A 27242-nucleotide genomic window follows, 5' to 3' on the forward strand; every position below is an offset into this window, starting at 1 on the left:
CTGGATTACATCAAGCGAGGGGAGCGTCGCCCGCCAGCCCCCAGCCCGTGTCCGCCCGCGGCCGCACGCAGGTAAATGGGGGCCCGGGCCGCCCCTCTTCCTTCCTTCCCCGGGGCGAGTGCGCGTCTGCCCGCTGCTGGCGCGGGCGGGGGGCCCCTCTGTGCGCGCATCACGGCTCCTCTCCACCCCGATCGTTTCTATTCCAACCATCTCCTTCTATTAGAACTATTTCTTTGGCTTAAATTCTCTTTATTAAAACAACCGAGTGGCCCGGGAGCGCCCTGCCCGGAGCTGAGCACCTGGGTCGCCGGAGCTGTAACAAAGTCCGTCCCGCCTGGGACAGGCAGCAGGTCTGTGCTCAGTACATGCCCGGGCATATTCCGGCGAGATGGAGCATCCCTGCGCTCCCGGGCTCCCTTTGTGCTGCAGGGGCAGGCTGCGTGCGGGGCGAGCGGCTCCGCCTGGGGGCAGGGGGTTTTGGGGGGGGGGGTGCAGGGTGGAAAGCAGCTGGTTGCAAAGAGCGGTGCATTAGCAGAGTCCCATGTGGGAGGGGCTGGGGCAGCGCTGGCCGGGGGTCAGCTGCGAGACACTGAAGCCGGTTTCTTCCCCGGTTTGGCGAGGGCAGGGTGAGCTGCGCGGTGCCGTGGCGATCAGGAAAGATGCGCTGTTTCACAGCCCAGCGCACTGCGCCGTGCCGGCTCCGGGCGGTGTGTTGTGGCCGAGTCCACGTGCACGGAGACTCCCAGGCATTATGACGTAGCGCGGGGGACACGTCACAGGCGCGGAGCCCGAGGCATCCAGAGATGAACCCGATCCGCGGGCACGTGGTGTTGTGGGCAAGTCGGGACTTGCAGGTACTGGATCCCGCCCCCGCAGGGGGAGTTCAGCGGATCCCTTTCTCCTGGAAGCAAGCCGCGAAGATATTTTATCCCCGGCTTCGGAGTACTTGCGGCGGCTGCCAGACAGCGGGGGCGACACCGCCTCGCCCCCGAGCCCGCAAGGGCATTTTGCAAAGCAGTTGCTTTTTGAGGGGGGCGGGGGAGCAGGTCTCCCCATAGCAAGCTGCATGCACTGCCCCCGACCGCAGCCTCCGGACACGAGCCTGAAGGGCGTTTTTAGCAATGACACAAGCTGGTTGTTACCCATCCCTTGCACTCTGACTCTCACTAGTAGTCTCAGCAAATAGCGATGAGTAAAGGCAGCATTTCAGTCCTGCTAGTGTCTAATAGTGATCCAGCAATGGGGTGGATCCAGGGGGGTGCAGGCACACTGATGCAGTTACCCCTCCCCCCCCACACCTTTGCTTCCTATTCCACCCAAAATGTAGCGCAACTGACTGGCATGGCAGCAGCATTTCTGGTGAGGCAGTGCTGAGGGAGCCCCTTCTCTTCATGGCTCTTCAGCATCTACCCAGTTCCTTCCAAACTCTCCCTTCCACAGGTGCTGAGGGCTCTCTCCTTTTTTGTGCTTATGATGTTCCACTGATCCAGGTGGCCTTTGTTGCGCAGTTCTGCTGTCCAGGTGTGACAGCACCAGCCTCTTCTCGGTGGGGGGCTGAAGTGGGCTAGACAGAAAATCAGGGGGGCTGCACTGCGCTGTGTGCGGGAGCTGCCTGGGACAGGCGGTGGCGGCCCAGGGGAAAGGGATGGCTACAGGGGTGGCTAAGGTGAAATTTGGGGTGGCTATAGCCCCCTAAGCCCCTCCTGGAACCTCTCCTGCTGCTGTCTGTTCGCTGCTCCTGGCAATGTAGCTCCTATTTCTCAGCCTTACAGACTGTTTTAAACTCATCATAATGAAGTTACATTTGTTTTTGTATCAGTCTTAAAACTGAATAATACAGTCCTCGATTCCAAGCATGTTGGTAAAGCTTCTAGTTTCTTTTACCTGCATAAAATGTGTTGTGTTATATGTGATGGTGCACCTCTGCCCATGGATATAGGTATTGGTAATAGTTTTTGTAGTTTTTAATAATGTATTTACCCAGAAGCACGGTTGTATTATTCATGGCATACAGAAGTGTTCTTTCTATGTGGCAATATTTTTAATGCTTTTATAGAGCTACGCGGCATTTTATATGGCATTTTTATCTGTGCATTTGAAGCCATTCTGATGAAGGGCTTGTTTTATTTATGACATCCATGGCAAGCTACACAGAATTGTCTCTCATGAGTTTAATCTGAAGGAGTATGTCTGTATTTTTTGGTACTGTTGAAGAGGAGAAAAAGAAAAAGAAGGAACTTTGGGTACATTACTTTGTTACAATAATCAAGAAGTTGGTCCCTTAATAATGGATAATCCAGGGCAAAACAAAGATGAATAAATTAGGGATTTTGGTTAGCCAGCTTGAGACCTTTTAAAACAGTCTGATTTTCAAAGTGTAGTCACTTAATCCGCATGATCAAAACGTAAAGCATCAACAGTGACTAATCAGGAGGGGAAAATGTTGTTTGTACTGTATATAAACACATAATGCGCATTGTAAAGTGTGCATAGATCATGAGCTTGTGCATGCTTATGGACAGAGCTAACTGTGTTCTCAGGTAGTCTTTTGGATTTCAAGGCCTTTGTTTCCTTCTCTTATAAATCGCTTGCCTTCTTAAATCTCAGTCCTCCATTATGTTTTGCTAACATGGCTCCCGGCAACCTGAAGAAGTCCCACTGAAGTAGACAGAAGTACATGTGGGTGCAGGGCTCTGGTTTACAAGGCAGTGCATGACTGGGGTGTCAGACTGTAAATTCTTTTTAGGACAGAAACTATCTTTAAATGTGTGGGAATGCCTTCTAGATACTCAGTACACAGTTGGTATACAAAATAACAGCAACTACTCTAAGTCTTATATCATGTTTTGTTGTACTAAATACCGGTATTTGCTGCTAAAACAACTTGAAAGATACAAATATAAGTAGCAAATGAATATTATAAGAGTAGGAACTGTAAGACAGGTTCAGACTGGTACAAAGCATTCCCCTTGTGAAAGCAGGGAGTTTTCCTTTTAAAAAAAAAAAATGAAGAAAAAGGAAGATAAGCAAGCATTTTTTCTACTGGAAAACAATGATTTTCAAACCCGATTAAAAGAACCAAATTAATTTGCCACTTTTACTTATACTGAATATTAATTTACTGTGCCAGTAACTATTAAAATCAATGGAATTGTTTTGGTGGAAAGCGCTGCTGAACATGAGTTCAAAATCAGCAGAATCAGGCTTCATGATTTCAGGTGGACCTGGAACAAAACGTTTCATTATATTTCAGGGCACATAAATGTTTCAGTTGACCTGAAATGCAGCATTTCATTTAGTTTTCCATTTACTTGAACTTCAAAAATAGGTGAAGTTTCAAATAAGCCATAACATTTCAGTTAGAAAGGACAGATTTTTCCAAGTTTCCCACCACCCTCCCAGCTTTTTTATTTCAGCTGAAGTTATTTGCTAAAGGTGCCCAGATTTGCAAATAGTCTTGATCTCCTGACACTGCAGTGTTTTAGTGAATTTACTCTTCAGGCAAAAAAGTTCCCTGTTCTCATGCTAATGCTCACTCAGGTGACTGAACATTAGCTCTGCTAAAATGCCAGTTTATCAATTTGTGTGGCAAACCTCATTCAGCAAGTTACCCTTGCTCTGTCTGAGCCAGTAATACAGGAGGGAATAGACTGCTCACTGATTTGGGCAGCTTGTCTCACTGAAGACAGCAAGGCAGAGCAAAATGGCACCTATAGTCGACAGCCTACTTTGTGAATCAGATGTGAACCGGTTAGTCTCTAAGGGTGTTTATACATGCGCTTGGCAGGGGAGAGGGGAGGGAGGTTAATTAGAGTGGCTCTGAGAACTGCTGTAGTTAAAGCTCCTGGAGCATCACATGTATCAGTGTCCCTGCACTGAAAAATGGCATCAGGGACGCTTTAACTAAAGCTTGTCAAATGAGCCTTAGTTAAAGTGCCCTGCCACCATTTTCAGCATGAGGATCCCGATACACGTGACACTGGAGCACGGTAATTGCCACACTCCAGCAGATTCGATTAATCAAGTTTGCTTCAATGCACTATAATTATGTGTTGGAGCAGCCTCACTGCACATGTACAGGCGCCTCATGGTGCCACCCTCTCTACCATGTTCAGCTTGACATTAGACTAAAACAGGTTCCTACTTCTTTGAAGACGTTAAGGGACTATCTCTGTGGCAATGGAAGGACATCAGTTGCCAAAAAATATTGATGCTGTATGTCTGGGCATTAACTTCAAGTTCCTGTGTCTTGTTACTGATGCTGTACAGAATCAGCCGCAACTGTCCCAATGTAGAATCACTAGGTTTATTTCATCAGGGAGTTCTAGAAAGTGGTGGTGTAATTGGAAATTTGTAATCAATTAGTGGCAAAATAACAATCAAGTAATAACTGAAAAATGAAGCGTGACAAATCAAGATAAACAAAACAAGCAAACAAAAAAGCTTGTCTTTATGAATAGTGATTGTACATTTTTCCTGGGTGCCAATTTGTAGAGAAAAAGTAAATTTTGAAACGGGGAGAAAAGGAAAAAAAAAGACTCCCTCAATCACAGTCTGAAACTTTTATATTATATAAAATTGTTTATTGCCTTCCTTATTCTCGGGAAAGAAAAATATTTTCTGTGACTTTTGGAACATAATTAAATGACATAATTTTATTTTTAAGAATATACTTCACAGCCCAGTACAGGTTAACTTAGCTTTTTAAGCATTATGGATCTTGGGGAATGAATCTGAAAAAGGAAGCAATAAACAAAGAAAAATGGGAAAAAAACACGTAAGTGAAAGGATTAGGCTAGCCTAGGAAAGATGTTCAAAACACCAGTGTTTTGAATGGACTAGAAACAAGGAAGGTGTCAAGAAGGTAGAAATGAAGTCCTGTAGTCAATAACTGCTGTTATGTTTGGATTCACAACACTTCTTATGAAAATGAAGGATGATGGTACTCTACATCAGTGGTCCTAAACATTGCAGGTTACAGTCATTCTAATTGCAGAAATAAGGGCCATGGTGGGGGGAAGCTGATTTCATTAACATTTTAATAAATCAGGAAGTCATCTCTATTCCATTATCATGTTTTATACACCAATGTAATATATTCCCCTTAACATGAAACAGTGCCTGTGGATTATGAGTAGATTGAACTGCTGGTTAATGTTCCTTTTTGGCAAATGAAGTGTTATGCTGGCAGTCACCTTGAAATCCTGCAGTTTTAACAGAGGTGGGAGAATTCCTTGCTTTCAGTTAATTGGGACCAGGTGTTGTACTCTCCTACTGGAATCAAGTGGTTGCTTTCTAATGAGGGCCACAGTGTGTGATTTTACTTGTGTGTTCACTTGCAAATTTAACTCCAAAAATAAATTAAGGGGGTCTGCTTCTGGTATTGTTAAAGATTATTTAAAAAACAAACAAACACAACATGGCTTTGATCCAGGCCAGGTATTCAATACAGCTTTCAACACAGTTACACTGGTACATATTTCCTTTTACCATGATAGTTTATTTTGTTTGGGGGACTGATAAAATCTCACTTAACTTGTTCTTTTATTATTATCATTTGGATAAGGAAGTACATCAGGCTCTCTACAGAGATCAGGGTCCCATTAGCTTGAAGCGGTGGTGCTTTTTCCAGCTCACTTGGGGGTGTTTCCTACCATACATTTGCTTTTATTCTTAGATAAGAGCCCAAATCAAAATTGCTATTTTAATTCCATGTCTGGATCCATTTCTGAATTTTCTGTCTCTACAGTGGGCAAAAGCAGAACCATGGATCTAAGCCATACTGTGCCAGGGCCTTCAAATATAAACCTTATCAAAGCTCAGAAAGTTTGGATTCAGTCCATTTCAGAGACAAGTTTCAGATGAGAACTTGGATCCAAGTCAGAGGTTCAGATCTGGGGTGTTGGGTCAGGCCTGTCCATTTATTTTCTGCTGTAAATGGCCCCCTAACTAGATACCCATACTGAACCTAAGTGTTTCCTCCCTTAGCTTTAACCCATACCTGCCTGTCTGCCATTTTCTGAGACTGACAACATCCTTTATTTATTCTATAGCATCAGTAACATTGAAACTATTTATAGGCTCTGATCATGTACCTCCTGAGATTTTTCACTTGATAATTTTAGCCATGCTAGTTTCTCATCGTCATAGTTCTTAGTGTCCAATCCTCATAGCCCTTTTACTGCTTTTCCTTGTAGTGTTTCATGCTTAGGGCAAGTGCGTTTGTAACAATAGCTACTGACTCACTTTCTATGCTTGTCCAATAGAGACTGTTCATCAGATGAATCCCAGTGCCTTAGATAGTGGGAAAGCCCAGCCAGGAGTCCACTTCCAAAGTGTAGCCTGATTTGCATGTGACTCGTGAAGGTGGTGGGGGGGTCAGACACGAGACTGCAGACTAGGCACATCAGGAAACACCTGATGTGAGCAGTGCAGGTACAGTTTCTAGTGGCGCTGTAGATAGAAACAGGGGGGGAAGGGGTTTGGTGGGGCGGAGAATGGGGAGTGCTTAGATCTCAGCTGCTGTAAGATTTTGCTTCCTAGTATGTTAATGATGAGCGTTAGCCAAACAATCCTTTGACTCATAACAAGGCTGGTGATTGTGTCAACCAAAACTCCTGTCTCAAGTTGGAAAGTCCGCCGTCAACACTTTATCCTCTTGTCGAACATTTAACTTTCAATGAAGTGGTCTCTTGAGACATGTACAGCTTCATTCATTGTTTTTCTTTCAGTGCATAAAGCTGACAGAAGCAAGATGAAGAGAGGCCCAGCACTAGTTTTTATGCTGTTTCTTGTCACCAAGGTAGGAATCCACTTTAACCCAACAAATAAACTAATCAACTAAAAAACTGCCCAAACTAAACTGTACTGAGCTTTGAAGCTGCAACCTGATCCCTTCTGGATGCTCTCTCATCAGAAAGCACTTGGTAACTCTACTTGGCACGCCTAAAAGTCCAAATGAGGCCAAGGAGGGCTGAAATCCTGGCACCATTGAAGTCACTGGGAATTTTGCCATGGATATCAGTTGGGCCAGGATTTCTCTGAAGGAATTCATGGCCTGACCTTCAGGTCTGTATGACTTGCCTCATGAAGTGTGCTTTACTTGCTCTGTTTAGTCTGCAGGAGAAGATTCAAAACAGTTGTTTATCTAGTGCTAAATTCAGGCACAGATCTTTTTTTAGTGTGAAAACCTTGGTGTCATGGGAGGGAGGCAGCACGGTGGCCAGGAGGGTGTATTGTGGCCTTAGTTGTGTAGAGGATGTGAGAATTATTCCTTTCTGTTATTGTTCTGTGCCACTTGTGCTCAAGGCTCTGTTACCTGTCTGTGACTTCCTCCTCCTTCACTGACCAACTCTGTTCTCTTTTGCATTACTTCAAACCCCTTATCACATGAGCATGGGTTCCCCTAGGAAGAGGAATTTGCCTTTCTTCACCACTGTCACAAACCTTGCTGTCGGGGTGTTCCCAAAACCCCAAGTTCCTCCCTGCTGTTTTGCTGCTTGTCTCAAGGAACAGACTAAGATTTGCCTCTGGGACAGCTCCTTGCCCCCACAAGTTGTAGTTTCACTTGTCTTCACACTAGACTTTGCAGCTGCAGCAGTCAAAACTGCCAGTTCCAGGGATCTTACTCTTGGATTGTATAAAATTATATATTCACTCCCTTCCTTCCCATTCCCTGAAGAAGAGGCAAGCCCCAAATTTTCAGTTGCTCTGAAATTATATTTGACCACAGACAATCAGGAAAGTTACAAAGTAGCAAAAGGATTTATTACATTAGGAGAATAAATGGTATAAGGAAGAGTAACCATAGACTTTGAAGGCAGGATACAGAGGTAAAACTGTTACAATTCTCACCTTCTGTTCTGACTACAACACAACCCAGGATAACCAAAAATGTGGTCTGGACCAGATGGATGTATTGAGCTCCCATATTGTCTGTGTATTTGACCAGTTTGTCTAACGGGAGGCCGACTTCCATTAGTTCTCTTGTAAATGTCACCAAATGACAGAAGGAATAGACAGTTCTGCAGCGTGACCTACTACTTCTCCTTTCCCTGACTAGCCAGGTGCACCTTACCCAGCCCTTTGAGATAAGCTCTTGTGGTTGTGTTCTTGCCAAAGTGAAATTTTCCTTCTGGATAAAAGTACCTACTGACATAACTGAAAAGTTTTAAATGTGCAGGAAATTCAGGCTGTGTTTGCTTCTGAAGGAGCACCTTTTGCCCTGTAAAAATGATAATTACTTTAGTAGCCTTCTGGGGCTTGTAGTAACCTATGCTGTGTCTCTTGTTCCTCCCCCAGACCCCAGATGCCTCTCCAAACCAACTGGAATGCAAGGAGAGTCAATACGTTGATGAGCACGGGAAGTGTGTCCCATGTAAGGAGTGTGGCCCTGGCTGGGAGCTCTCCAAGGTAAGCGGGCCACTCTGGGGGGAACCTTGATGATAGCTCTGGTGGTGTTAGGCAGTCTGAAGAATGATCTGAAATAGGAGTTTTGTTCCTCTCAAAAGAGCACAGTAGACTCTTCCACTCGTTATCATGCATAGTGGTGAGGTGGGAAAAGTGGGGAGAAAAAGGAAATACCAATAAGTGGGGAGGCGTTTTAGACTGATACATATTATATAATGCTCAAAAGGATCCATTATCCCTAGCCCCCAGTGGGAGTCAAAATTCCCACTGACCACAACTTCAGAGTCTTAGCTGGTGATACATATAATGTCCCTAAAAGCTAAAGAATGCCATTCCATTAATCGAGGCAGTAGTGATGCAGTTGCGTGTGTGTGTGATCCAGCCAGCACAAGTGTGTCATACTGGGGGTGGTGTGTAACACTCTTCTGAGTGCATATCCAAGTCTCTTGGTGGCTTGGCCAGCTCTGGCAGTAGAAATTCATGCATTTAGACTTACAGACCCCAGGTTTGGTCCCTGCACCAACCTATTTACGGGTGCAGCATTTTTCTAGCATTCCCCCAAGTCCTAGTGTCTGAGGCAACACATAAAGCTATTGCTGAGCACAGATGTGCTGCTCCAGTTGCTTGCACTGCTGTTGTCTGCTTCACCGCAGTGCAAAGATTTGGAGTATGCAAGGAAACTGAGAATTCTTTCCTTCTGAGAAGAATCCATCTGCCTTTAGAAATTGAGACAGCTGTATGGTAATGTGGGATTTGGAGCAATTTCTTCATTCTAGTCATGGACCTGCCCTGGTCTCTTGCAGGAATGTGGCTATGGTGAAGGAAGAGATGCACATTGCACTGCTTGTCCTCCCAGGAAGTTCAAGGAGAGCTGGGGGCATCATGGATGCAAAACATGTCTCTCCTGCATCCTCATCAACCGTGTTCAGAAATCCAACTGCACTGCCATTTCCAATGCAGCCTGTGGGGAATGTCTGCCAGGGTGAGTACAGGTGGCTCTGTGTCAACCAGAGCCCCAGCAGGGTGCAGGGAGATGTTGAATAAGAGAGGATTTACCATTGCCACGTGTAACACACTACCTGTGATGAGTTAACACTAGTAGCCCCCCTGGCCAGAAAATATTGATCAAGATGGATACATAGACCTGACCTACCCTATAGCTCTAGAAGAAGAAAACCCAATAGTCTCTTTTAATAAGCACTGGGAAAAATTCATTGCCAGCATGAAATACCATTCTGGACACCAGTGTGGCTGCTAGTCTGGCCTCAGATAGCCAAGTACGTATGTCACAAAAATGATCATTATACTCAAACTTACTCTTCTTTCTGACTGCTGGGGTCTTCCATTTCAGCATGAAAGGAGCTTGGACCATCAGTGGGCACAGGGAGCTGTGATGACTGGGGCTGTACATTTGTATTCATATATTTTAAAGAGTTCCTGAAATGAATGCTGCTAAATAGTCAGTGAGCATGTCTACATGATGCTTTCCTCAAGATTAGAACTAATTACTATGCAGTAAGTGTCACCATCTACACATGCTGACACTTACTGTGCAGTAATTTGCTGTAATTCTCAGTAAATTTGCTATCTGTAAATACAAGTAGCAGATTTACTTGGGAGTAATTACTGTGTGGTACGGCACATGTAGATGACCAACCAGGAGCAAACATGCTCCTGGGCAGCAAGGGACAGGAAATTGCTCTCTGCCCCTGGGAGCTCCTTGCTGCTGGGGCAGACTCTGTCACTGGAGCTTGGATGGGGATGATGTCCCCCTGTCCTGGCATCAGGGAGCCCAGCCCCCACTCTGTGATCGCAAAACAAGGGCTGGAAGATTCTTATTTCCAAGCCTTGGCTGAGCAATGTCCCAGCATCTGCCAGGAGACAGCTGTTTGCTGCAGGGGGCTGGTGAAGTGCCCTTGGGGGTGGGAGCAGACTGCTGCCATGAGCAGCAAATCTGCTCCCACTTCCCCATATGTGTAGATGCCTGCCCTGGGTGGGTTTACTCTAAAATAATGTACTCTAGAGTGGTAGGCTGTTTACTCTAGAGTAAACCCACCCTGGATCATGTGCAGGTTTAAATGCACCTAGAGTCTATGAGACTGCACAGTGCCATGGAGTCCTTTCCTGTAGACAATCCCTGAGTGACAGTGATGTAATGTGTGGGGGAAAGAGTGACAAAAGCTCAGTGTCAAGGACTCAGAGCCACTTTCCAGCCTGGCTTCCCAACTAGAAGAAAATATGCTTTGTTTCATTGAAGAAGATGCTATTTAAATAGTGACTGTCAGAGCTCCTGTCTTAGCCACGCTCTGACAGGTGCTGCTCTCTAAGGCAAGGACATGCACAATATTGCTTCCTGGCAAGATGGCTGCTGCTACAAGAGAGTGCCTCTGAATGCTGCTTTAATCCATGTTGTGCAAAGTGCTGCATACTTTATGACTTCTCTGAGTGCCAAGTTACTATGGGAAATGAGGTCAACTTTCTTTAGGCTCTGTAGAAGCTAGAGAGTTTTTACAGCAGTCTTGCGTTGGGCAGTAAGCAAGACAGCTTGGCTGAGTAGTAGAGTCTGGGTATTATTTGCCTATAGATGCCTTGTCCCCATTTGCCCTATTAAAGCTTTCACTGTTTTTTCTTTGGCAGGTTCTACAGTAAAGGCCGGATTGGTGGGATGCAAGATCTGGAGTGCATCCCCTGCACAAAGCAGACCCCCTCCTCCGAGCCTCAATGTATGTACCCTGCAGGGCTCTGACCTGCTGCCTTTTGTCTGACACATCATGCCACAGGGCATGTAGTGAGTCCTTCAGGAATGATGGGAGGTGGGAGGAGAGATGTATTGGGGTAGGTCAATGGTACATGTGATTTGGTATTCTCTCTCTGGCAGTGGACACTGTTGCATGCTTCATAAGAGGCATAAAACCTTGGAGTATACCTATGTGTGTGAAGGAAAAAATACTGTCTCCAGTTGATGATCATCTTTTGCCCTGAAGCATGAAGGCTGCAAATACTTATTCCTGCCATGAGTGTACTTGCAGAGACTGCTCTTGTTCATTTAAATCTCTAATCCCTGTTTTGAACCATGTTAAGCCCCAAGCAAGGAAGCACAGGCAGTGTATATAGGTAGGAGGGGGCAGAGGTGCCATGGTGACAGAACTACTCAAATGTTAGCATCCTTGAGACTAGAAATAGCAGCTTGGACATTCTGTAAACCAGAATATTTTGTTGTTGATGGTGTTCAAAGAAAAAAACCCCCAGCCCTTATACTTGGCAGTATTCAGTCACCACTGGGAGAGAATGTTAGATTCTGTTTCTCAGGTCTCCTGGGTCCTGTTAATGATTTTGCCACTTCATTGCAATGACCTTGGACAAATTCATCAGAATCCCTGTGTCTCAGTTACTCTATATGTAAAATTAGTGCTGAAATACTGACTCCAAACACTGCATTAATGCTTGAGAGATCCTTTGAGATCATGAGAAAGGAAATGCTGTTGGATGGTATGGTTATTATCGTGGAACATTTTTAAAGGGTTTGTGTAACTTGCGATTTCAAGGCCATCCATTTTCTCTGATTTTCAGTGGGAATCAGTTCTCAGAGCCAGTTACGTGTTTTTGAGAATTTTACTCATCTGTAATTTTAGCTGTCAGATTGAGGCCTCTTGTCCTAAGGGCTGTCTCTATGTAGGCGTTTACAAACTTGTATTTGCCTACATACTAATTGCTGCAGGCTGGATCCATGCTGCTTTGTCTACTGCACTGTGTGGGGATTGAAACTCTGACCTCTTTGGCTGGTACATTTGCAGGCAGCTCCAGAACAAACCTGAAGGCAGCAGGATCTGAAGTGCATCCCCTGCACAAAGCAGACCCCCTCCTCCGAGCCTCAACTCCAGACAAATCTACAGCACCTCCTCAGGACACAGCCCTCCTGGCACTAACTAGCAGTGCCCTGGTCATCATTGCGTTAGTGCTACTGGCACTCTCCATCATCTACTGCAGACGTTTCTGGAAGTGCCAGGGCCAGCGAGGTGAGTTACAGCAACTCAGCACTCCTCAGTTTCTCCTTCCTTGGCCCCTTTTTGAGCCTCTCTATCATGTAGGATAATGCCTCTAATTTTCGCTACTGCCTCCTCATCATAAAGTGACACAAATAGTCCTCTGCTTACAGGGAGTGCTCTGTAATGCTCTCTTCATCTGTAGGGTGTCTCTTTTGAAGCCTTCTTTCAAAGACATTGAAGAGCCTCTTTTTTCCCCTAGTACAATAATACCAGGAAGGGGTAGGAAGATGTTTGGGTTCAAATTCAACCATGACACCAGAGCTAAGTACAGACAGTCAAAACACCTGAGGCTGAATTGATTCAGTCTTTGCAGGTTAGTTTAAGATGCAGAGATTAAACTGAGAAACAACTGGACACGCATTTATTTTTTATTCAGGAAGTGCAGCCACATGCCTGCAGTGGCTCAGGCCAGAAGCCAGGGGGTGCTAGACCACAGCTCTCTGGCATGTAGCCAGCATGAGCTGTGTGTTTGCTTCCTCTTCCTGTTGCTCCCAAGGTCTCTGGGATTTGAAGTCCAGACTCACAGCAGCAGGACTGTCCAGGGTTGCTCATCAATTCCTCTTCCTGCTTCCAGGGACCTCTGGAATTTGTAGTCCACAGTCACAGCCAGCAGTAAGTTTCAATAAGTTTAGCAGCAGGGCAGCTCTGTACTTGGGGGAAGTTGAGTGTAACCCCTGGCCCCAGACCCGAGCAGGGGTTTGCTTGGGTGTGTGTCGGGAGGTGGGAGGGGGGGAAGGGAGTCCCTGCCTTCCTCCCCCCCGCAACTTTTCTCTGCTGGAGCAGACAGCTCAGCCCAGCCCAGGGTTGGAAAACAAGCTGGGAGACTCTGATTTAACTAGAACTAGGAAGGGGGTTGGGACAGAAGTTTCATAAACCAGCTTGACCAATTCAGTTAAGTCTGATACTACATTCAGTCAGGTTTAACTTAAACCAGTTTCAGCCATTTTGAAACTGGTTTATGTACACTGAGCTTCTGTTCTGTTACAGGTTTAAACCAGTTTCTGATCACTTAAATCAGTTTATGTGTAACTTCTGACCCTAGCTCATGTGATGCTAACTTTGACACTCTCACCTTGGGCTTTTTTCAGGGCGTGTGGCAGGGTTTGCAGGGTTCTAGATCAAAAGAATCAGGGAGGTGGTTTTAGAAAGGACTGTCGGAAGTAGGTTGGGTAGAACTGAGGTACGTTGGCACAAGTACATGAGAAATGCTTCACCCTCCATGCCAGGCTTTTATCATTCACTGAATAAATTGCCAAGACAAATGGCATAGTGCATTGTGGGAAATTAAGCCAGATCTTCACTTGTATTGGTTTCTTTTTATCCTCTAAAGTTTTTCTGAGGACTCAGAATTTCTCTGGACAGAGAGCGATGTTCCAGGCCTCAGCCGCTCCGGGCAGGTTTCCATGTGAGGAACAGATGACTAGTCCATGCTGCTTGGGTATGAAGAAACTGAGCCCTTGCTACAGGCAAGCAGAAGGTAACTGTTGTTATTGCTGTTATGCTTTTTCTTGGGTTTCAGGGAGGGGCCAACTTCTCTGGCAGAAAGGAGCATCCAGTGCTAAGGATCATCAATATCTTTGTCACCACAAACTATTCTCCCATTCATCTCTTACTCCTGGGTTCAATGTCCTTGGGGTCAGTTACTGGGACGGTCTACATGGACAGAGCTTGGTTATGCTAAGAATTTTCTTTTGGGCTGTGGATGGCAGAAGTCCTGGTGCGTTCAGAAACATCCCCAGGCTTTGAGGGCTGTGCTGACCTCTCACTGCAGTCTCCTTCTTAGCAGACACTGCACTAGCACTAGTCTCACCTCCTCTAGGTTCAATGTCTTTCTCTCCTGTTAGGGAGGAGGGAGCCCCTGGTCCCTACAGTAGTAATGATGTGCTCTGGTCAGCAGTGCCGACTGCTACCCTGTGGACATAAGGCACTATTAGGATTCAAAGGGAGTTCTGCCTTCACCTCTGAGCTGAGAGACAGGCAGTTGCAGTGTGAGGCCACATGGAAGATGGGGTTTAATGGAGTGGCTGACTGGCAGCTGCCTAAAGCCATGTAGATGGGAAGCTTTGCAAGGGGGAACCCAAATACTTTTAATTCGTGATTCTTTTGGTTCCAGGTCCAGCCGAAGTGATTCAGTTCATTTCTGATGGAGAAACTGTTGGCCTTCAGTTCCCTGCTGCCCACCATGATTTGGAGTTGTCCCAGGTGATTGCCGGCAGCCCCAGTCCCAAATCCCAGCTGGCGAGGAGTGTCTTGGAGACCCAACCCCTGATAAGAAACTCAGGGTGCAGCGACGGCTCTGCAGGGGGCTTGTCTTCCACAGATGTCAGGCAGGGCCCAGTTGAGTTCACAGAAGCCCTGGCCCCTCTCTCATCATGTGCCTCAGAGATGCAACACAAATGGCCCCATGCCCCAGTGGAGTGCACCGAGCTAGACCTGCAGAAATTCTCCACGCAGGCTGAGTGCATGGGCACTGGAAGGCAGGAGGAAGCAGCAAATGAGGTGGCTCAAAGAGTCCCAAGAGCTAAATCTGAGTTAACCCTTGAAGCAAAGAGTGGATTCGTTATGGAGCCTGCCAGGGGCTTGTCCCCAGCCTGCCGAAACCCCACAGCTGAAAGTGGGGAGCAGCCAGTAAGTTCACCCCATCTCACCCCTCTGTATAAAAAACAGTAGCATTATGGGCCTGACACAGGGAGGGAAGGAACAACAGAGCTAGGAGCACAGAACCTTTCCCCTGAAGGTGGTTCAGCTTCAGCACTGGCCAGTCACCATGTGATGACTTGTCAGTGATATGTAATCTGAGTTTGGGAAAGAGCTCAGCCCAGCTCCCACTGGTCAGGTGAGCAGCTCAAAAATCCAGACATCTACCAGAAAACTAATTGCATCCTCATTAGTTAGCTGTGGGGTTTTAAGTGAAATGGACATGCCCCTTTGCAGAGAACTGATGTAGGCCCTACTGACTCATTTCACAGGATAATCAAAAAACCATGGGACATGGAGCCACTGCTCACCTCAGCAGGGTTCAAGATACCCAGCCTGGCACAAGGACAGAGTCCCTTCATAGAAAATACAAGCATGTCTTTAGCTAGGAATGAGCCTTGCACTCCACCTGACTCTAGCATCACTTGTAAATGAATCAACCTTGCAGTTTTGCCTATGTAGAACGTTGAGCTGGAGGTTCAAGCAATAGTTTAGATTCAAGCAATGCTTGAAAATGTGGTTTGCTGGAAGGACATAGGGCTCTTACTGGGGTTGTAGAGGATTAATACCACACAGAACAACTGTTATGCCCCTGCTAGGTGCACCATGGGTCATAGGGGCATTGACAATATCTACCTGTGGTTGTTGCTTGTTCTCTGATAAATCTCCCCAACCTTGGGGACTGTGTCTTATCAGGTGGATGACACCCAGAGTCTTGTGACTGGGATTACCAGCACTACACAAGGTGAGAAAATGTCTGGGTTGTATTTTCTAGTCATGCTTTTGCTCACTAGGGGCCAGAGTGGAGGGAGCTAGGCCCTAGGAAAAGGAGAGCCTGCAGTGGTCCACCCAGGCCAGCATGGCATTGCCAGTTTCTGTAGAGATGTGCATCTCTTTTATTGCCCTGTGGTTATGGATTCGGGGAACAGATTTTAATGCAGGCCTTTCTGTGATGCTCATTAGACTGTTCCCTTCTTTTAAAAGTGAGGGTTAAGCCCCCTCCCACTCCAGGGATGAGAGCTTGCTCCATGATGCTAAGTACTGAAATCAAATACCCTGGGTGGCAGAGGTGTCTGCTAGGTGGGGCAAGGCTAAATATGTTACAGTGTCTTATCAGAAGCATGGACATTAGGAAGTGATATGATCCTGGCCACCCTATTTGCTGGGTGCCTTTGCTCAACTGATAAGAAACTCACCCCACTTTCTTGTACTGCCATCCCCAGGTCTCCCAATAGCAGAACTCCCTCACTCCTTGGTGCTGTCGCTTGGCTTCCAGTTGGACCCTTCTTTGCCTGGTCTGAAGAATTTCAGCCATGTGGGGATGGAGCTAGGGGTCCCAGCCCACCTGGTGAGCAAGATGTCTGGATTTGAGCAGCTGGTCACTCACCTCACCTCCTCAGGAGACACAGTCACCGTTCCTGTCCTGGCCCGGGCCCTACAGCAACTCCACCGTTTTGATGCCTTGCTCTTGCTGTGTGATCACTTTGCTGTGAGCTAGACCCTGAGCTTCCAGTGCTAGGTAGCATGATGGGAGCAGAGGAGTTGTAGGTATTTTATCAGCCAGAGGGACCTGGCAGCAATGTGCCCATCTGGTCTCCAATGCCATCTGATCTCCAACTGTGTGAAGAAGGCCTTTGCATCTTGAGGTAAAATCACAGGGTAAGCAGGAACACTTTGCTTATGAGGAAAGCAAGGGTAACCAATGAGAGTATCAGCCCCATGCACTTTGGACACTCACAGTGAGCTCTTCATATACCCTGGACCACTGCCGGAGCCCTGCCTCATGCTGGCCACCATTGGGTTCATCAGTAATGATGCACAAACTTCCTCCACAATCTGCCTTCAGACTTGTGTATATCGGTGTCCAGAAACAAACTGGCCTTCCTGGCTACTGTGAATGGCTTTAGGGCCTTCTGCCTCCATGGCCTGGTGCTGGTGTGTGATAAGAATGATCCTTGGGAAGACTCAGTGTTAGCTGGATTGGCCTTTTAAAAGATTTTCTGAGCCACCCAGCTGCCATGACCCTTCCACGTGGTTCAGTCTTTATGGGTCTTCTTTGTGAACCAGTAATTTGAAGTTGTTTCCTGCCTCTGTGGTTCTCCGTGGGGTTGTTTCCTGCCTTCAGGCTAGGTTCTCTCTGTCTCTCTCTTTCTTTGGGGATCTTCTTGGTTGTTGTGATTGAATAGTTTATTCAAAGGGATACATAGAAGTGTATTAAAATAGCCTTCTCTTCTTAAGGGGAGTTTTTGTCTACTCTGCTATGTGGAACTCTCTCTCACAGGCCCAGCAGTCATTTCATGAATTTATCACTTTTCAGATATGGGCCTTCCTCATTTAGCAAACACTGGATTTCTTGGGTTTCTGCTCAGCACCCAGAAGCTGGGGCTGTTTTTTTGGTGGCTTCTTCCTCTGTGCACTAATACAGGGCATAGTCCTTGAAGGGTTGTTCAGCCATAAGTTCTCCAGGGAGGCTCCTGTGTTGAGTTACTATGTGCCATGCCAAAATGGTGCTACATTTAATTTCACTTCCTGGTTATGGACATGGTACCGTTTTCTTAAGAAGGATATTTCAGATCAAGAGTTGGGATGTTTAAGTTTTGTGGAATTTCGCTTCTAAGAAAGACAGCAAGGTAGTCATTGCTTTCCCTCATCTCCTACCCAGCATCTCTGCCTGCTTGCCACACAAATAGTTTGCTAATGGGCTCTTCCATGCCAACATTTGTGGCATCTCACAGCAAGAGTTTTGTCACATTCTAGTCTTCTATACATCTTAAGTATCTGAGGTTTTAAGGCTACATGATCCAAATGGGACCTGGTGTAGCACAAGGTGTAGGTTCCTTCTTCATTTCCCAGCTGTCAATGCCCAGATTATATCTTGAAATATGGGGAGCCTTAGCCTTTATTTTGGTAGATCATGAATGGATTTGGTGATCTTTAGCCTGTAAAGGTAATAGGCAGCTAAATACTATTGACAAGTAGAAGGAATCTGCAAGGGCCTCTACACAGAGCAGGGGCAGGGAGTTCTCATTTCAGTACATGTGTGTTTGATTTAGCTGATGATCTTTGTGGCTGGAAGCCCAATGGTTGTGGGCTCATTACAATGAGTATTAAAATAATTGTGCCATTAGTAATAAAAACAGGGCTGTTTAAGATCAGTTTGTTGTTCAGGCTGGAAACAGCCTCATTCTCTGATTTCTGAGGGTGGCTGTAACAAGGGTGACTTGTCTTTACTTCCCTCTGCGAAGATGTGTCAGAACTTGCAACAGTTCAACTCTGTTAGTCTTTCTGATGTTCCTGGAGCTGGTGCCTGTAGGCAGATTCCATAGGTGGTGGCTACAGGTTTCCAGGCCGTTTTCACAAAGCTGCCACTAGTTTTTTTGGATTTACTCTGTGTGAAACGATTAACATGATTTGACAAATTGGATCAGGGGAGATGTGTGAGGTATGAAATGATCTAAAGTGCTCATAAGCCTGGAAAAATCCTTCCACTCCAGAGCTGTTCTGACTGACAGGAGCAACATTAACACAAGCCTCTAAATACAGTATTTTCGTCAGGGGCAAATACTTCAGGAGAAAATGAGACACGCCTCTCACCTCCTCCTGGGAGAGGCCAGGGTGGATACGGGATAGGAATCCAGTGCTGGTGCTCATCTGCAGTAGTTTTTCTTGTGGCTGCAGAATACACCCCCGTGCCTTCCTGCGATGATCGCTGGCGTGTGACAAACCCTATTATATTGTCAGTGTGTTTTCCTGCCCTGGCTCTCAGCTGTGCCATGCTGGATTCCTTTCATAGCAAAGTCTTTTTCACTGAACAACTGTGCTCTAAGGAGAGGAATTGCTGGGAGCGAATTGCGCTAAGCATTGTGCAGTGCAATTCAGTCAGGGGCTTTTACTGTAACCCCAACCAGGGTTTCTCTACAATTTGCTGTAGGTAGGATCTAGTGAGTTTCTACCAGGTAAAATTGGGCCCAGGCTGACTTAAGGAGGCTGCTCTCCTTCATTTATGGCTCAAGACTGGCACCTAGTGGAAGAGAAAGGAAGCTCCTCTAATTATCTCTGTCCCAGGCTCTAGGACGGGTTGTGTGTCGGGAGGGGGGTAGGGGTTGTTTAAAACCTGTAACCGTGAAGAATGTGGCTAGCGCCACTCTGACCAAGGTACTGGTGTTGGCCTTTTCCTATGTGTGGTTAAATATACCATATTATTCTGTACTTTGTTGTGCAGGGTTTTTTAATTATTTTTAACAGGGTCTTTAAACTGATGTCTGGGGCCAAGGTTCAGATCGTGCTACTTAGCTGCATATATCCACCTTGCTCTGTACACCAAATGATGAGAGTCTAATGGAGCATTGTTAATCCCAGGAGTTCTGGGACACTGCAAATTCGGAGCAGATTCAGTGGTGCTGAGCGGTATTAGGAGGTGAGGAGGACGTTTTGCTGGGCTCACAGCTCTACTGAAGTGCTTCAGTTAGTTTTGTGAGCACTGGGCAGTTCTTGTCTTCCCATGAGCCTTTGAGACCATGAGTTGGACTGTACCCGATGAAACCTTCCCTTCCCAGATCTAAGAAATTAAGCTGCTCATATTTGGCACCTTTCTTGGCAGCTTCTGCCCTATATGTTGCATGGCATACAGGCCAGTTTGTTCACATTGCCTGAGGATCAGTGGAGTGGCAGGGATGTAGACTACATTGCAGCATGATTCTGGCATGGATGTACCAGGAATGGCTGGTAGCATGTGGGGAGGGATAGAGAGAAGAGGGCAGGATGGTTTTCAGTGTTCCTAGCAAATGACTGCTCTGAGGTTCATGACAGTTAACAAGAGTGGCTAAAATCTAACAAGCTCCAAGATACAGAGCAGAAAGGTCTTGTGAATGGCCCATAGCACTGGAAGTCAGGAGATCTGGGATATGCATACAGCTGTGCCACTGCCATGCTGATGGACCCTGGGGAAGTCCATCATCTCTCTGCGCCTCAGTTTCCCCAGCTCTAAAGTGCAACCAATACTCCTTGCCTACCTCATAGAGCTAGTGTGAGGCTTAATGTTTACAATTTCTTTGAAATCCTCAGATGGGAGATGAAACAGAAAACAGTATTATCCCATTGGTATGAAACTTGATCCCACTAAAGTCCCATTAAACTGCCATTAACTTCAATGGAATCAGGATTTGGTATGTAATGTTCACTGCACCCTTCTTTTCTTGTTTTTTCCTCTCCATTTTCTTCCCTTCTGAAACACCCTCCATGTTTCCTGCCCTCTTTTGTTTCATCTCTTTTCTTCATCTTAAATTTTCAAACGATTTGTCTTACATTCCAAGAAGTACACAGTAATATTCTTATTGTGCAGTTTCCTGATGTCACTTTCTTATTACAACAGTAAGGACCCAGCAGCATGAATAAAAACATCAGTTCTTGCTGTTACCCCAGCAGAGACCTTCATGTATAATATACCCATTGTATTCTCGGTTATACCTGTTGCTCAGATCTGTTGTTCAGCTTAGAACTTGAAACTGCAAGAATGTTTTTAAAACCATGATGGTTCCTAGAGCCCCTAGTATGGACAATTTCAGGGTTGGACTAGCTACAGTCATTTGAATACTAATTAACTTGCATGCAAGGACTGTTATAATGGAATGATATGTATTGTTATTTCATTCTCAAAATGTTAGAGTTCAGAGGTTGATCGAAAGAGTTTTGTTTTTGTGAGAAGGCCAGTAACATTAATTTGAACATATATTTCTCTTGGCTACTTTCACAGCCATGGATCCCTGAAGCTGGCTGAGATCACAGGCCTAATGTAAATAGCTGAATTGTTTTCTAGTAAATAAAGGCATGGTGTCTCCCTGCAGCTAACGGGGGTGGACAGTGTTGCCTATTCTGAACCGACATGCACATTTAGCATGGATTATTTGTTTGTTGATAGACACTTTTGCTGTTGTAAACCTTTCAGATTTGAATATTTTCTGGACAGTCAGTTCACATGCAAGACAGAGGCAGCTCCAGCTGGATGCAATGCTTTTCCTGCCTTCCATTTGTGTTTGGCAAAGTCAGCTCATTGCTGTTTTTGAGACTGTCTTGTAAGAGCCAGAATATTAGACATTTTGTCTGTTATGAGATGCAGTGTCAACAAATTAACACTTATTATGCTGCACTTTAGTTATGCAGGATTAATTAAAAAAATAAAAAAACCTCAACTGTAAAACACCTCAGACAAAAGGCAAATCTAGGGTGAAGATCCTGATTTCAGGGTCTGTCTACATGGGGACACAATCAGAAAAATTAATCTGAATTCACTAGTAAAGTGGATTAAATAAACTGCCACAAATCCATAAGTGGTTGTTTTTATTCAGCATTAAAGGGGTCTTCATTCAGTTTAGCTTACTTTACTTCCAAAGTGAATTAAGCCAATTCGGATTAAGGACTTCTTTGGTTCTGAATAAATACTGACACAGGTTTTTTAATAGTTTTACCTGTTGTGTGAATTATACCATGTACCTCTGTTATCAGCTCTGAGTCATTAGGGTCAATGAGTGTTTGGAAACTTCTGAGTATGTCCTCCCAGGGCGGTTTGTACACGTGATGGGGTTTAATTGTCATTAAATTAAATAGGTTTATTAAGATTAAAATGATTTTAAAACGGATGCGTCAATGTTTAGAGATGACAGCCTTTAAATCAAATTAAGCTCAGTGCACAATTCATAGTAAATTACAGCAGAGGGGAGCCATAAAACAGTCCATCCCACTGATCTCTTTAGTACTCAGTTACAGCAGGGGCGCAGGCAAGCCAGGAATCCCCTCACTCCCTGCCAGCCATAGCTGCCCACAGGGAGCTCCATGCCCAGCTGCAGTCACCTATAGGGTCATCTGCCCCCCTGCCCCGCATGGCCCTGGCATGGGTGCCCCCCTGTGCCTTGCTGCCCATGGCTCCCCAAAGGGTGAGCTTACTGACAGCGGCGCCATCACCCCATAATCCGACCCTGGTTCCATCAAAGAATTAAGAACCGCTTGGGCACCTCTGGACTTTTCATTTGTCCCCCTGCTCACAGGACTCCCCAGGTCCAAACAGGTTAGGTCCAAAAGACCCCCCAGGTCCAAAGTGAGAAGCATCATATTAAATTAATTTATTTGTCAGCGTGCAGGCATTCCCCCCCCTTCCCCCACGCAGTTTTTTTAATCAGAATTACTGATTCTACCAGTTTTTCCCACCCCCCTGCTGGTCCTTCTGCCAGCTGCTGTTAACTTGCTGCTAAATTGCCCATATTCTGCCTTCAACAGGCTCCTTTGGCCATCTTCTTTGCCCCCTGGGCAGCACGGGGGAGGGGGCAAAGCCAGGTTTTGATCAAGGCAAATTACAGGTGGGGGATGAGACTTGGTTTGTCCCCTGTATGTGTTTTATTTAACCCGTCATGTTGAAACTTTATCCATCCTTCCCTTCATCTCTGCTGCCATTAGCAGGGAAGAGGAGGTCTATCTGTGATATTTCCCCCTATCCCCCCAAAGAACAGTTTGTATCAATTTGCTTGTGAAACTTAAAAACTGTGTGGGCATTGTTATTTTGGCTATAGCAGCCTGCATTTCTAGTTATCTTAAGGGTAAACTTATAGTGGGTTAGCATAAGGGTATATTCCCTCGGGAGCATTTTCTTTCACAGTTGTTATCCAGCTGGAGACCTTTAGTTTACCCAGTTGGAGACCTTTAGTTCTGATTTAATAACAAACTTAACGAGGTTCATCAAAGAAAAGCTTCAGTATCTATCCAGGAAATACCCAGTCTAGCTAGGTACTGCAAAGAAACATTGAGAAGAATGGGTCTTATTATTTTAAAGCAGACTTTATTTTTCTTACTTTCTGGCTGCTTTGGAAGCAGTTGTTTATATACAGAATTCATTCATTTAACTACAACTGCTCCATTTCTCACCCTTCCTGGGCTAGCCAGTAGGAACTAAACCAGTAGATAAGTCCTGAACTTACAATTGTATTAATATGCAAGAACCCTGCTGCATTGATAGAGCAACATTAACAGAGTTCATATAAGGACAAGGCTCTGTCCATATAAATATGATTGTAGGTTTGGGGGTGGGGGAGGCACAGGTATCTGTGCAGGTAGGTGAGCAGAAGATTGATTCATGTCAGACTGAGCTGCTGCACCTGGTGTCTGAAAATAAATATTACACAGAAATTCCAGCAAATTGAAGTTATCATTTTTCTCTCCTATCTGCAAATTGAAGCAACCTCTGGTGGCCAGAGGGGCTCATTTCACGTCATTGAGTGAATTTGTGTTTTCACGTGACAGATCCAAGGATGCATCAGTTTAATTTGTGGCGATCCAATGTAAAATACATTGGGGTGTGTTTTCCTTTGAATCATAAAAAAGACATTTAAATTGCCAGAAACCCATACGTGAAAGCTGTAACACAGTTAATTCATTAAAAAGGGCAATTTTCATCATGTGTACGAATGCCTGAGGTACCAAGGACTCTCAACAGCCATGAACTACCATTGGGAGCAGTGCAACATACTTGCTACATACATACATACATACATACATACATACAGCAGCACCTCACCTGGAATTGGGCCCAATGCAGGTGGAGGATTTCCCCATTTCCTTCATTCATTCAAGGTCCAGCTGACAGCCTAAATATGTAATGATGACTATGCAATCAGCTGGTGTGACTGTATGAAAAATGATAAAACTGGGTTCAAAATGACTTTCTTTATTAGTGTGTTGCAGATTCTTGCTTTTTGCTAATGGGTTATTTGTTCCTGCTGATCTCACTGGCAACCTTGACAGTGAGAGGGGAACACAATGCATCAACAAACACGTATTGAAGAAAGAAGACTCTTCTTCCTTTTAAGAATTTATCTTAGAAAACCACATCCCTCTCTTCCTGCAGAGATTTATCTTTCCCTCTCCCCAGCAGTGAGCTATAGCTATGATTTTTAAGCTGCTTATTATATTGTTCAGTAGCTAATCAAAATTATTCAATGATAGAACTTACCCAGTTGTGCCTTAAGAATGAGGCACTAATAACTTGTGCAGTTACTTTTTATACACACATGGCTCAAATAATCTCTCTCCGTATCAGCTAATTGGAACACAGCTGTTTAAGTATTTAGGGAACACCCTCTATGATAAAACCCAGATGGGATTTTTTTTGTTTAATTTTCTGCCTACTTCTCTCCAGGTAGCAAATTAGGGGCTGAGTCATGTAACTGACCCAGGCAAGTTGTTCTTACATGAATGGTCCCGATGGGTTCAAAGGTGTTATTTGCAGAAAGACTGATTGTATTAATAAGGGGTTTGCACAACTCTGCCTGCCATTGTTAAGAAAAATGTAACTTGATTCAAGGGCCTGTTCCTGTTTCTGTGGAAGCCAATGGCTCCATTAATCTCTATAGAAGTAGTGCTGGGCCCAAAGTTATTAACAAAGGCCAAATGTTTCAAAATTGGCAGCTTCCTTCCTGGGTGTCCAATCTGAGATGCCTTTAACCTGTTTGGGATTTTTGTTTGTTTGTTTTTAATAACGCTTGCTGATATTTGTAGAGTTGTGGGTACTAAAATCTGGCTCTTGTCATCACAGTTTAGGCAACCAAAAGTTGTGGCATCCACAATCAAAAAAGTTACTTTTGACAACTTGGCTGAGAACCAGTGATTGACTTCTGTTTATTTTGTTTCATTTTTTTTTAAAGAACAAAAATTGTCTTTAAGAAAGAAAATTCTCAGCACAGTCAATGTAATTTTTGTGGGGGGAGGGAATCCCCATAGAAACTCTGCTTTTCAGATTTGGACACTGATACACTGAGAGAGGCTAGTTTATAAAGAGCTAAAGGAGAAAAAAAATATTCATTTTTCAGCATCAGCAGAAGTTCATCTGGGAAGAGCTGACAAAGAATTGTGGAGGTATTTCATGACTCAGCTTTCTTTAACAAGTAGGCTCTTTTCCCCACTTCCTTTCTTTTTCTTTTAACTCCAGTTATATCTGAATTCCTAATTTGAGAAAAAATGTAGCACATGCTGGAATCCATGTGTCTTTAGGCTGGTTCTTAAGCACACACTTAACTTTAAGCATACACTAAAGTCCAATTGACTTTAATGGGATTTAAGCATGTACTTAAGTGCAGTCTTGTGCAGAGATGCCTAACTGAACTGGAACTTCAATGTGCTCTTACATGGGAGAGATGCTGAGGGAAAGGTAGATTTTTATGGTGAAAGGCAATTTTGGTGCATTTAAGGAGGACCTGAGGATGGTAGGAGGTAGTACTTGGGGTGTCTTTAGATAACACCGACTTGGATTCTACTCACTTTTTAAAAAAATTATTTCTGTGGTCAGGGATTTCCCATGAAAATACACAGGTTTGTATTTTTTATGGTTAATGTTATTTTTTTCTAAAAGTTGTAAATAAGTATTTTATATTTTTTTATAACTCCTGTGTCAATGGCATTGTTATTTAGTGCTTTAATTCTATTTTTTTGGGTGGGACCTGTTTGTTTAAAAACCTCTGATGTTTTAATTTACTAAGGAATGTTTTAGAGTTCCCTACATTTCACCCTGGATCCAGAGTTCTTTAATGGTTTTGTATTCATGCTTAAATAAATTTAAAATGATTGATGGTTTTCAGTGAGCCTTTTTTTTGGTATCTGCATCCAGTCTATTTGACTAGCATAATCAGAAGAGTACATAGTGATGCAAGGTTTTCCATATATATATATATATATATATAAAGATTCTGGTGTGATCTAGTATTCAAAGAAATAGCACATGGGTACACACAGGGCAGACAGAAGGCGGGTTGGAGACACACCTTACAGACTAACTAACTCATAGATGTGTAAGCTTTCATGAACCTGAGCTCGCTCCCTCAGAAGCTTCAACACAGCATATGCTAAAGTGCACTTGGGCTCACAAAAGCTTATATATGTCTGATTTAGTTAGTTTATAAGGTGCATCTCTACCTTGCCTTCTGCATGACTTCAGACCAACACAGCTAACTGCCTCTGTGCACACAGGGCAGAGTCACTGTTCCATTTACTTTTTATAGATTTATATGCTTCCCTCCCCCAAAAGGCTCAGAGCATCTTATGATGAAACCAAGTCAAACAGGAATTGTGGAAACTGGTCAATTATTAAAATAAAACTGGAAATAATGGTCTTCTACCACTTCTGAAGATTGGGCTCTGGTGAGCTTCCAGGGGGAGGAAGTTCCAAAGCGGAGGCGAAACTACTAAGGATGACCTCGTATTTTTGCCAAGCAAACGTGGTGCACAGATGGAAGTTGCAGGAGGTTGCTCTTGACTGATCTGAGGCCTGAAGGATTGGAATGGAATGGAATGGAAAGGAAAGGAGAAGGCAGTTCCTTAGGCATGTAGGGCCCAAGCCACTTAGATCTTTATTGGTCAAAGATAGCACCTTGAATTATGCCTGGAAAACTACTAGAAGGCAGTGCAGACTTGAGAGCACTGGAGTAATGTGCTCCCGGTGACCCACAGCTCTCAAGGTGGCCCATCACGTTCTGCATCAGCTGCAGTTTCCAGACAGTCCTAACGGGCAGCCCCCATAGAGTGCATAGCAGCAGTCTAGTCTCAAGGCTATGAAAACATGGGAGATGGTGGCTAGATCCAAACCTTAAAGTAAAGGTTGTAGTCTTCTTACCTGGTGGAATTGGTGGAAGGTGCTTCTAGCCATCACTGCCACCTGAAAATCCTGACAGTTACAGGCTTAGACTGGGTCTAAGTTCACCTCTGAATGCTACCAAGCACGTACTTTGGATTGGTAGGCAACAATAATTGAAAGCACTGGAAATATCATTTTTGAGTTCTACTGGTACAATTCTTAAGTTATACTAGTACAAGCCGTAACATGGTTTAGATTTATACATGTATGCTGGTATAATGTATTTCTTTTCTTGTATGAAATACTGGCATAAAGAACCTGCCCAAGCTAGCAGTATTGTAATGCTCTAACTACATCCGGATAGAACAGTACAGTAGAGAAAAGAGAATCCCTTAAGTGGAAAGAGCCAGTAAAATAATTATTTAGGGGAAACATGTAGCTGACACACTTGAATTAAAGGACTTTGTCCCGGGGGGAGTGAG

General features: G+C 44.7%; 1 protein-coding gene across 1 annotated transcript; it reads left to right on the top strand.

The window, feature by feature from the left end:
• EDA2R (ectodysplasin A2 receptor) lies at nucleotides 1–25756 on the top strand. The gene is made up of 10 exons (XM_019487874.2): nucleotides 1–71; nucleotides 6732–6802; nucleotides 8302–8412; nucleotides 9213–9391; nucleotides 11047–11132; nucleotides 12204–12425; nucleotides 13786–13932; nucleotides 14569–15083; nucleotides 15849–15897; nucleotides 16376–25756. The coding sequence occupies exons 2-10, from the start codon at nucleotides 6755–6757 to the stop codon at nucleotides 16648–16650; spliced, it is 1632 nt and encodes a 543-aa protein (XP_019343419.1). The 5' UTR covers nucleotides 1–71; nucleotides 6732–6754; the 3' UTR covers nucleotides 16651–25756.
• Nucleotides 25757–27242: the final 1486 nt, after the last annotated feature.

This window comes from Alligator mississippiensis, chromosome 8 (assembly GCF_030867095.1).
Source record: "Alligator mississippiensis isolate rAllMis1 chromosome 8, rAllMis1, whole genome shotgun sequence".
Classification (NCBI taxonomy): Eukaryota; Metazoa; Chordata; order Crocodylia; family Alligatoridae; genus Alligator; species Alligator mississippiensis.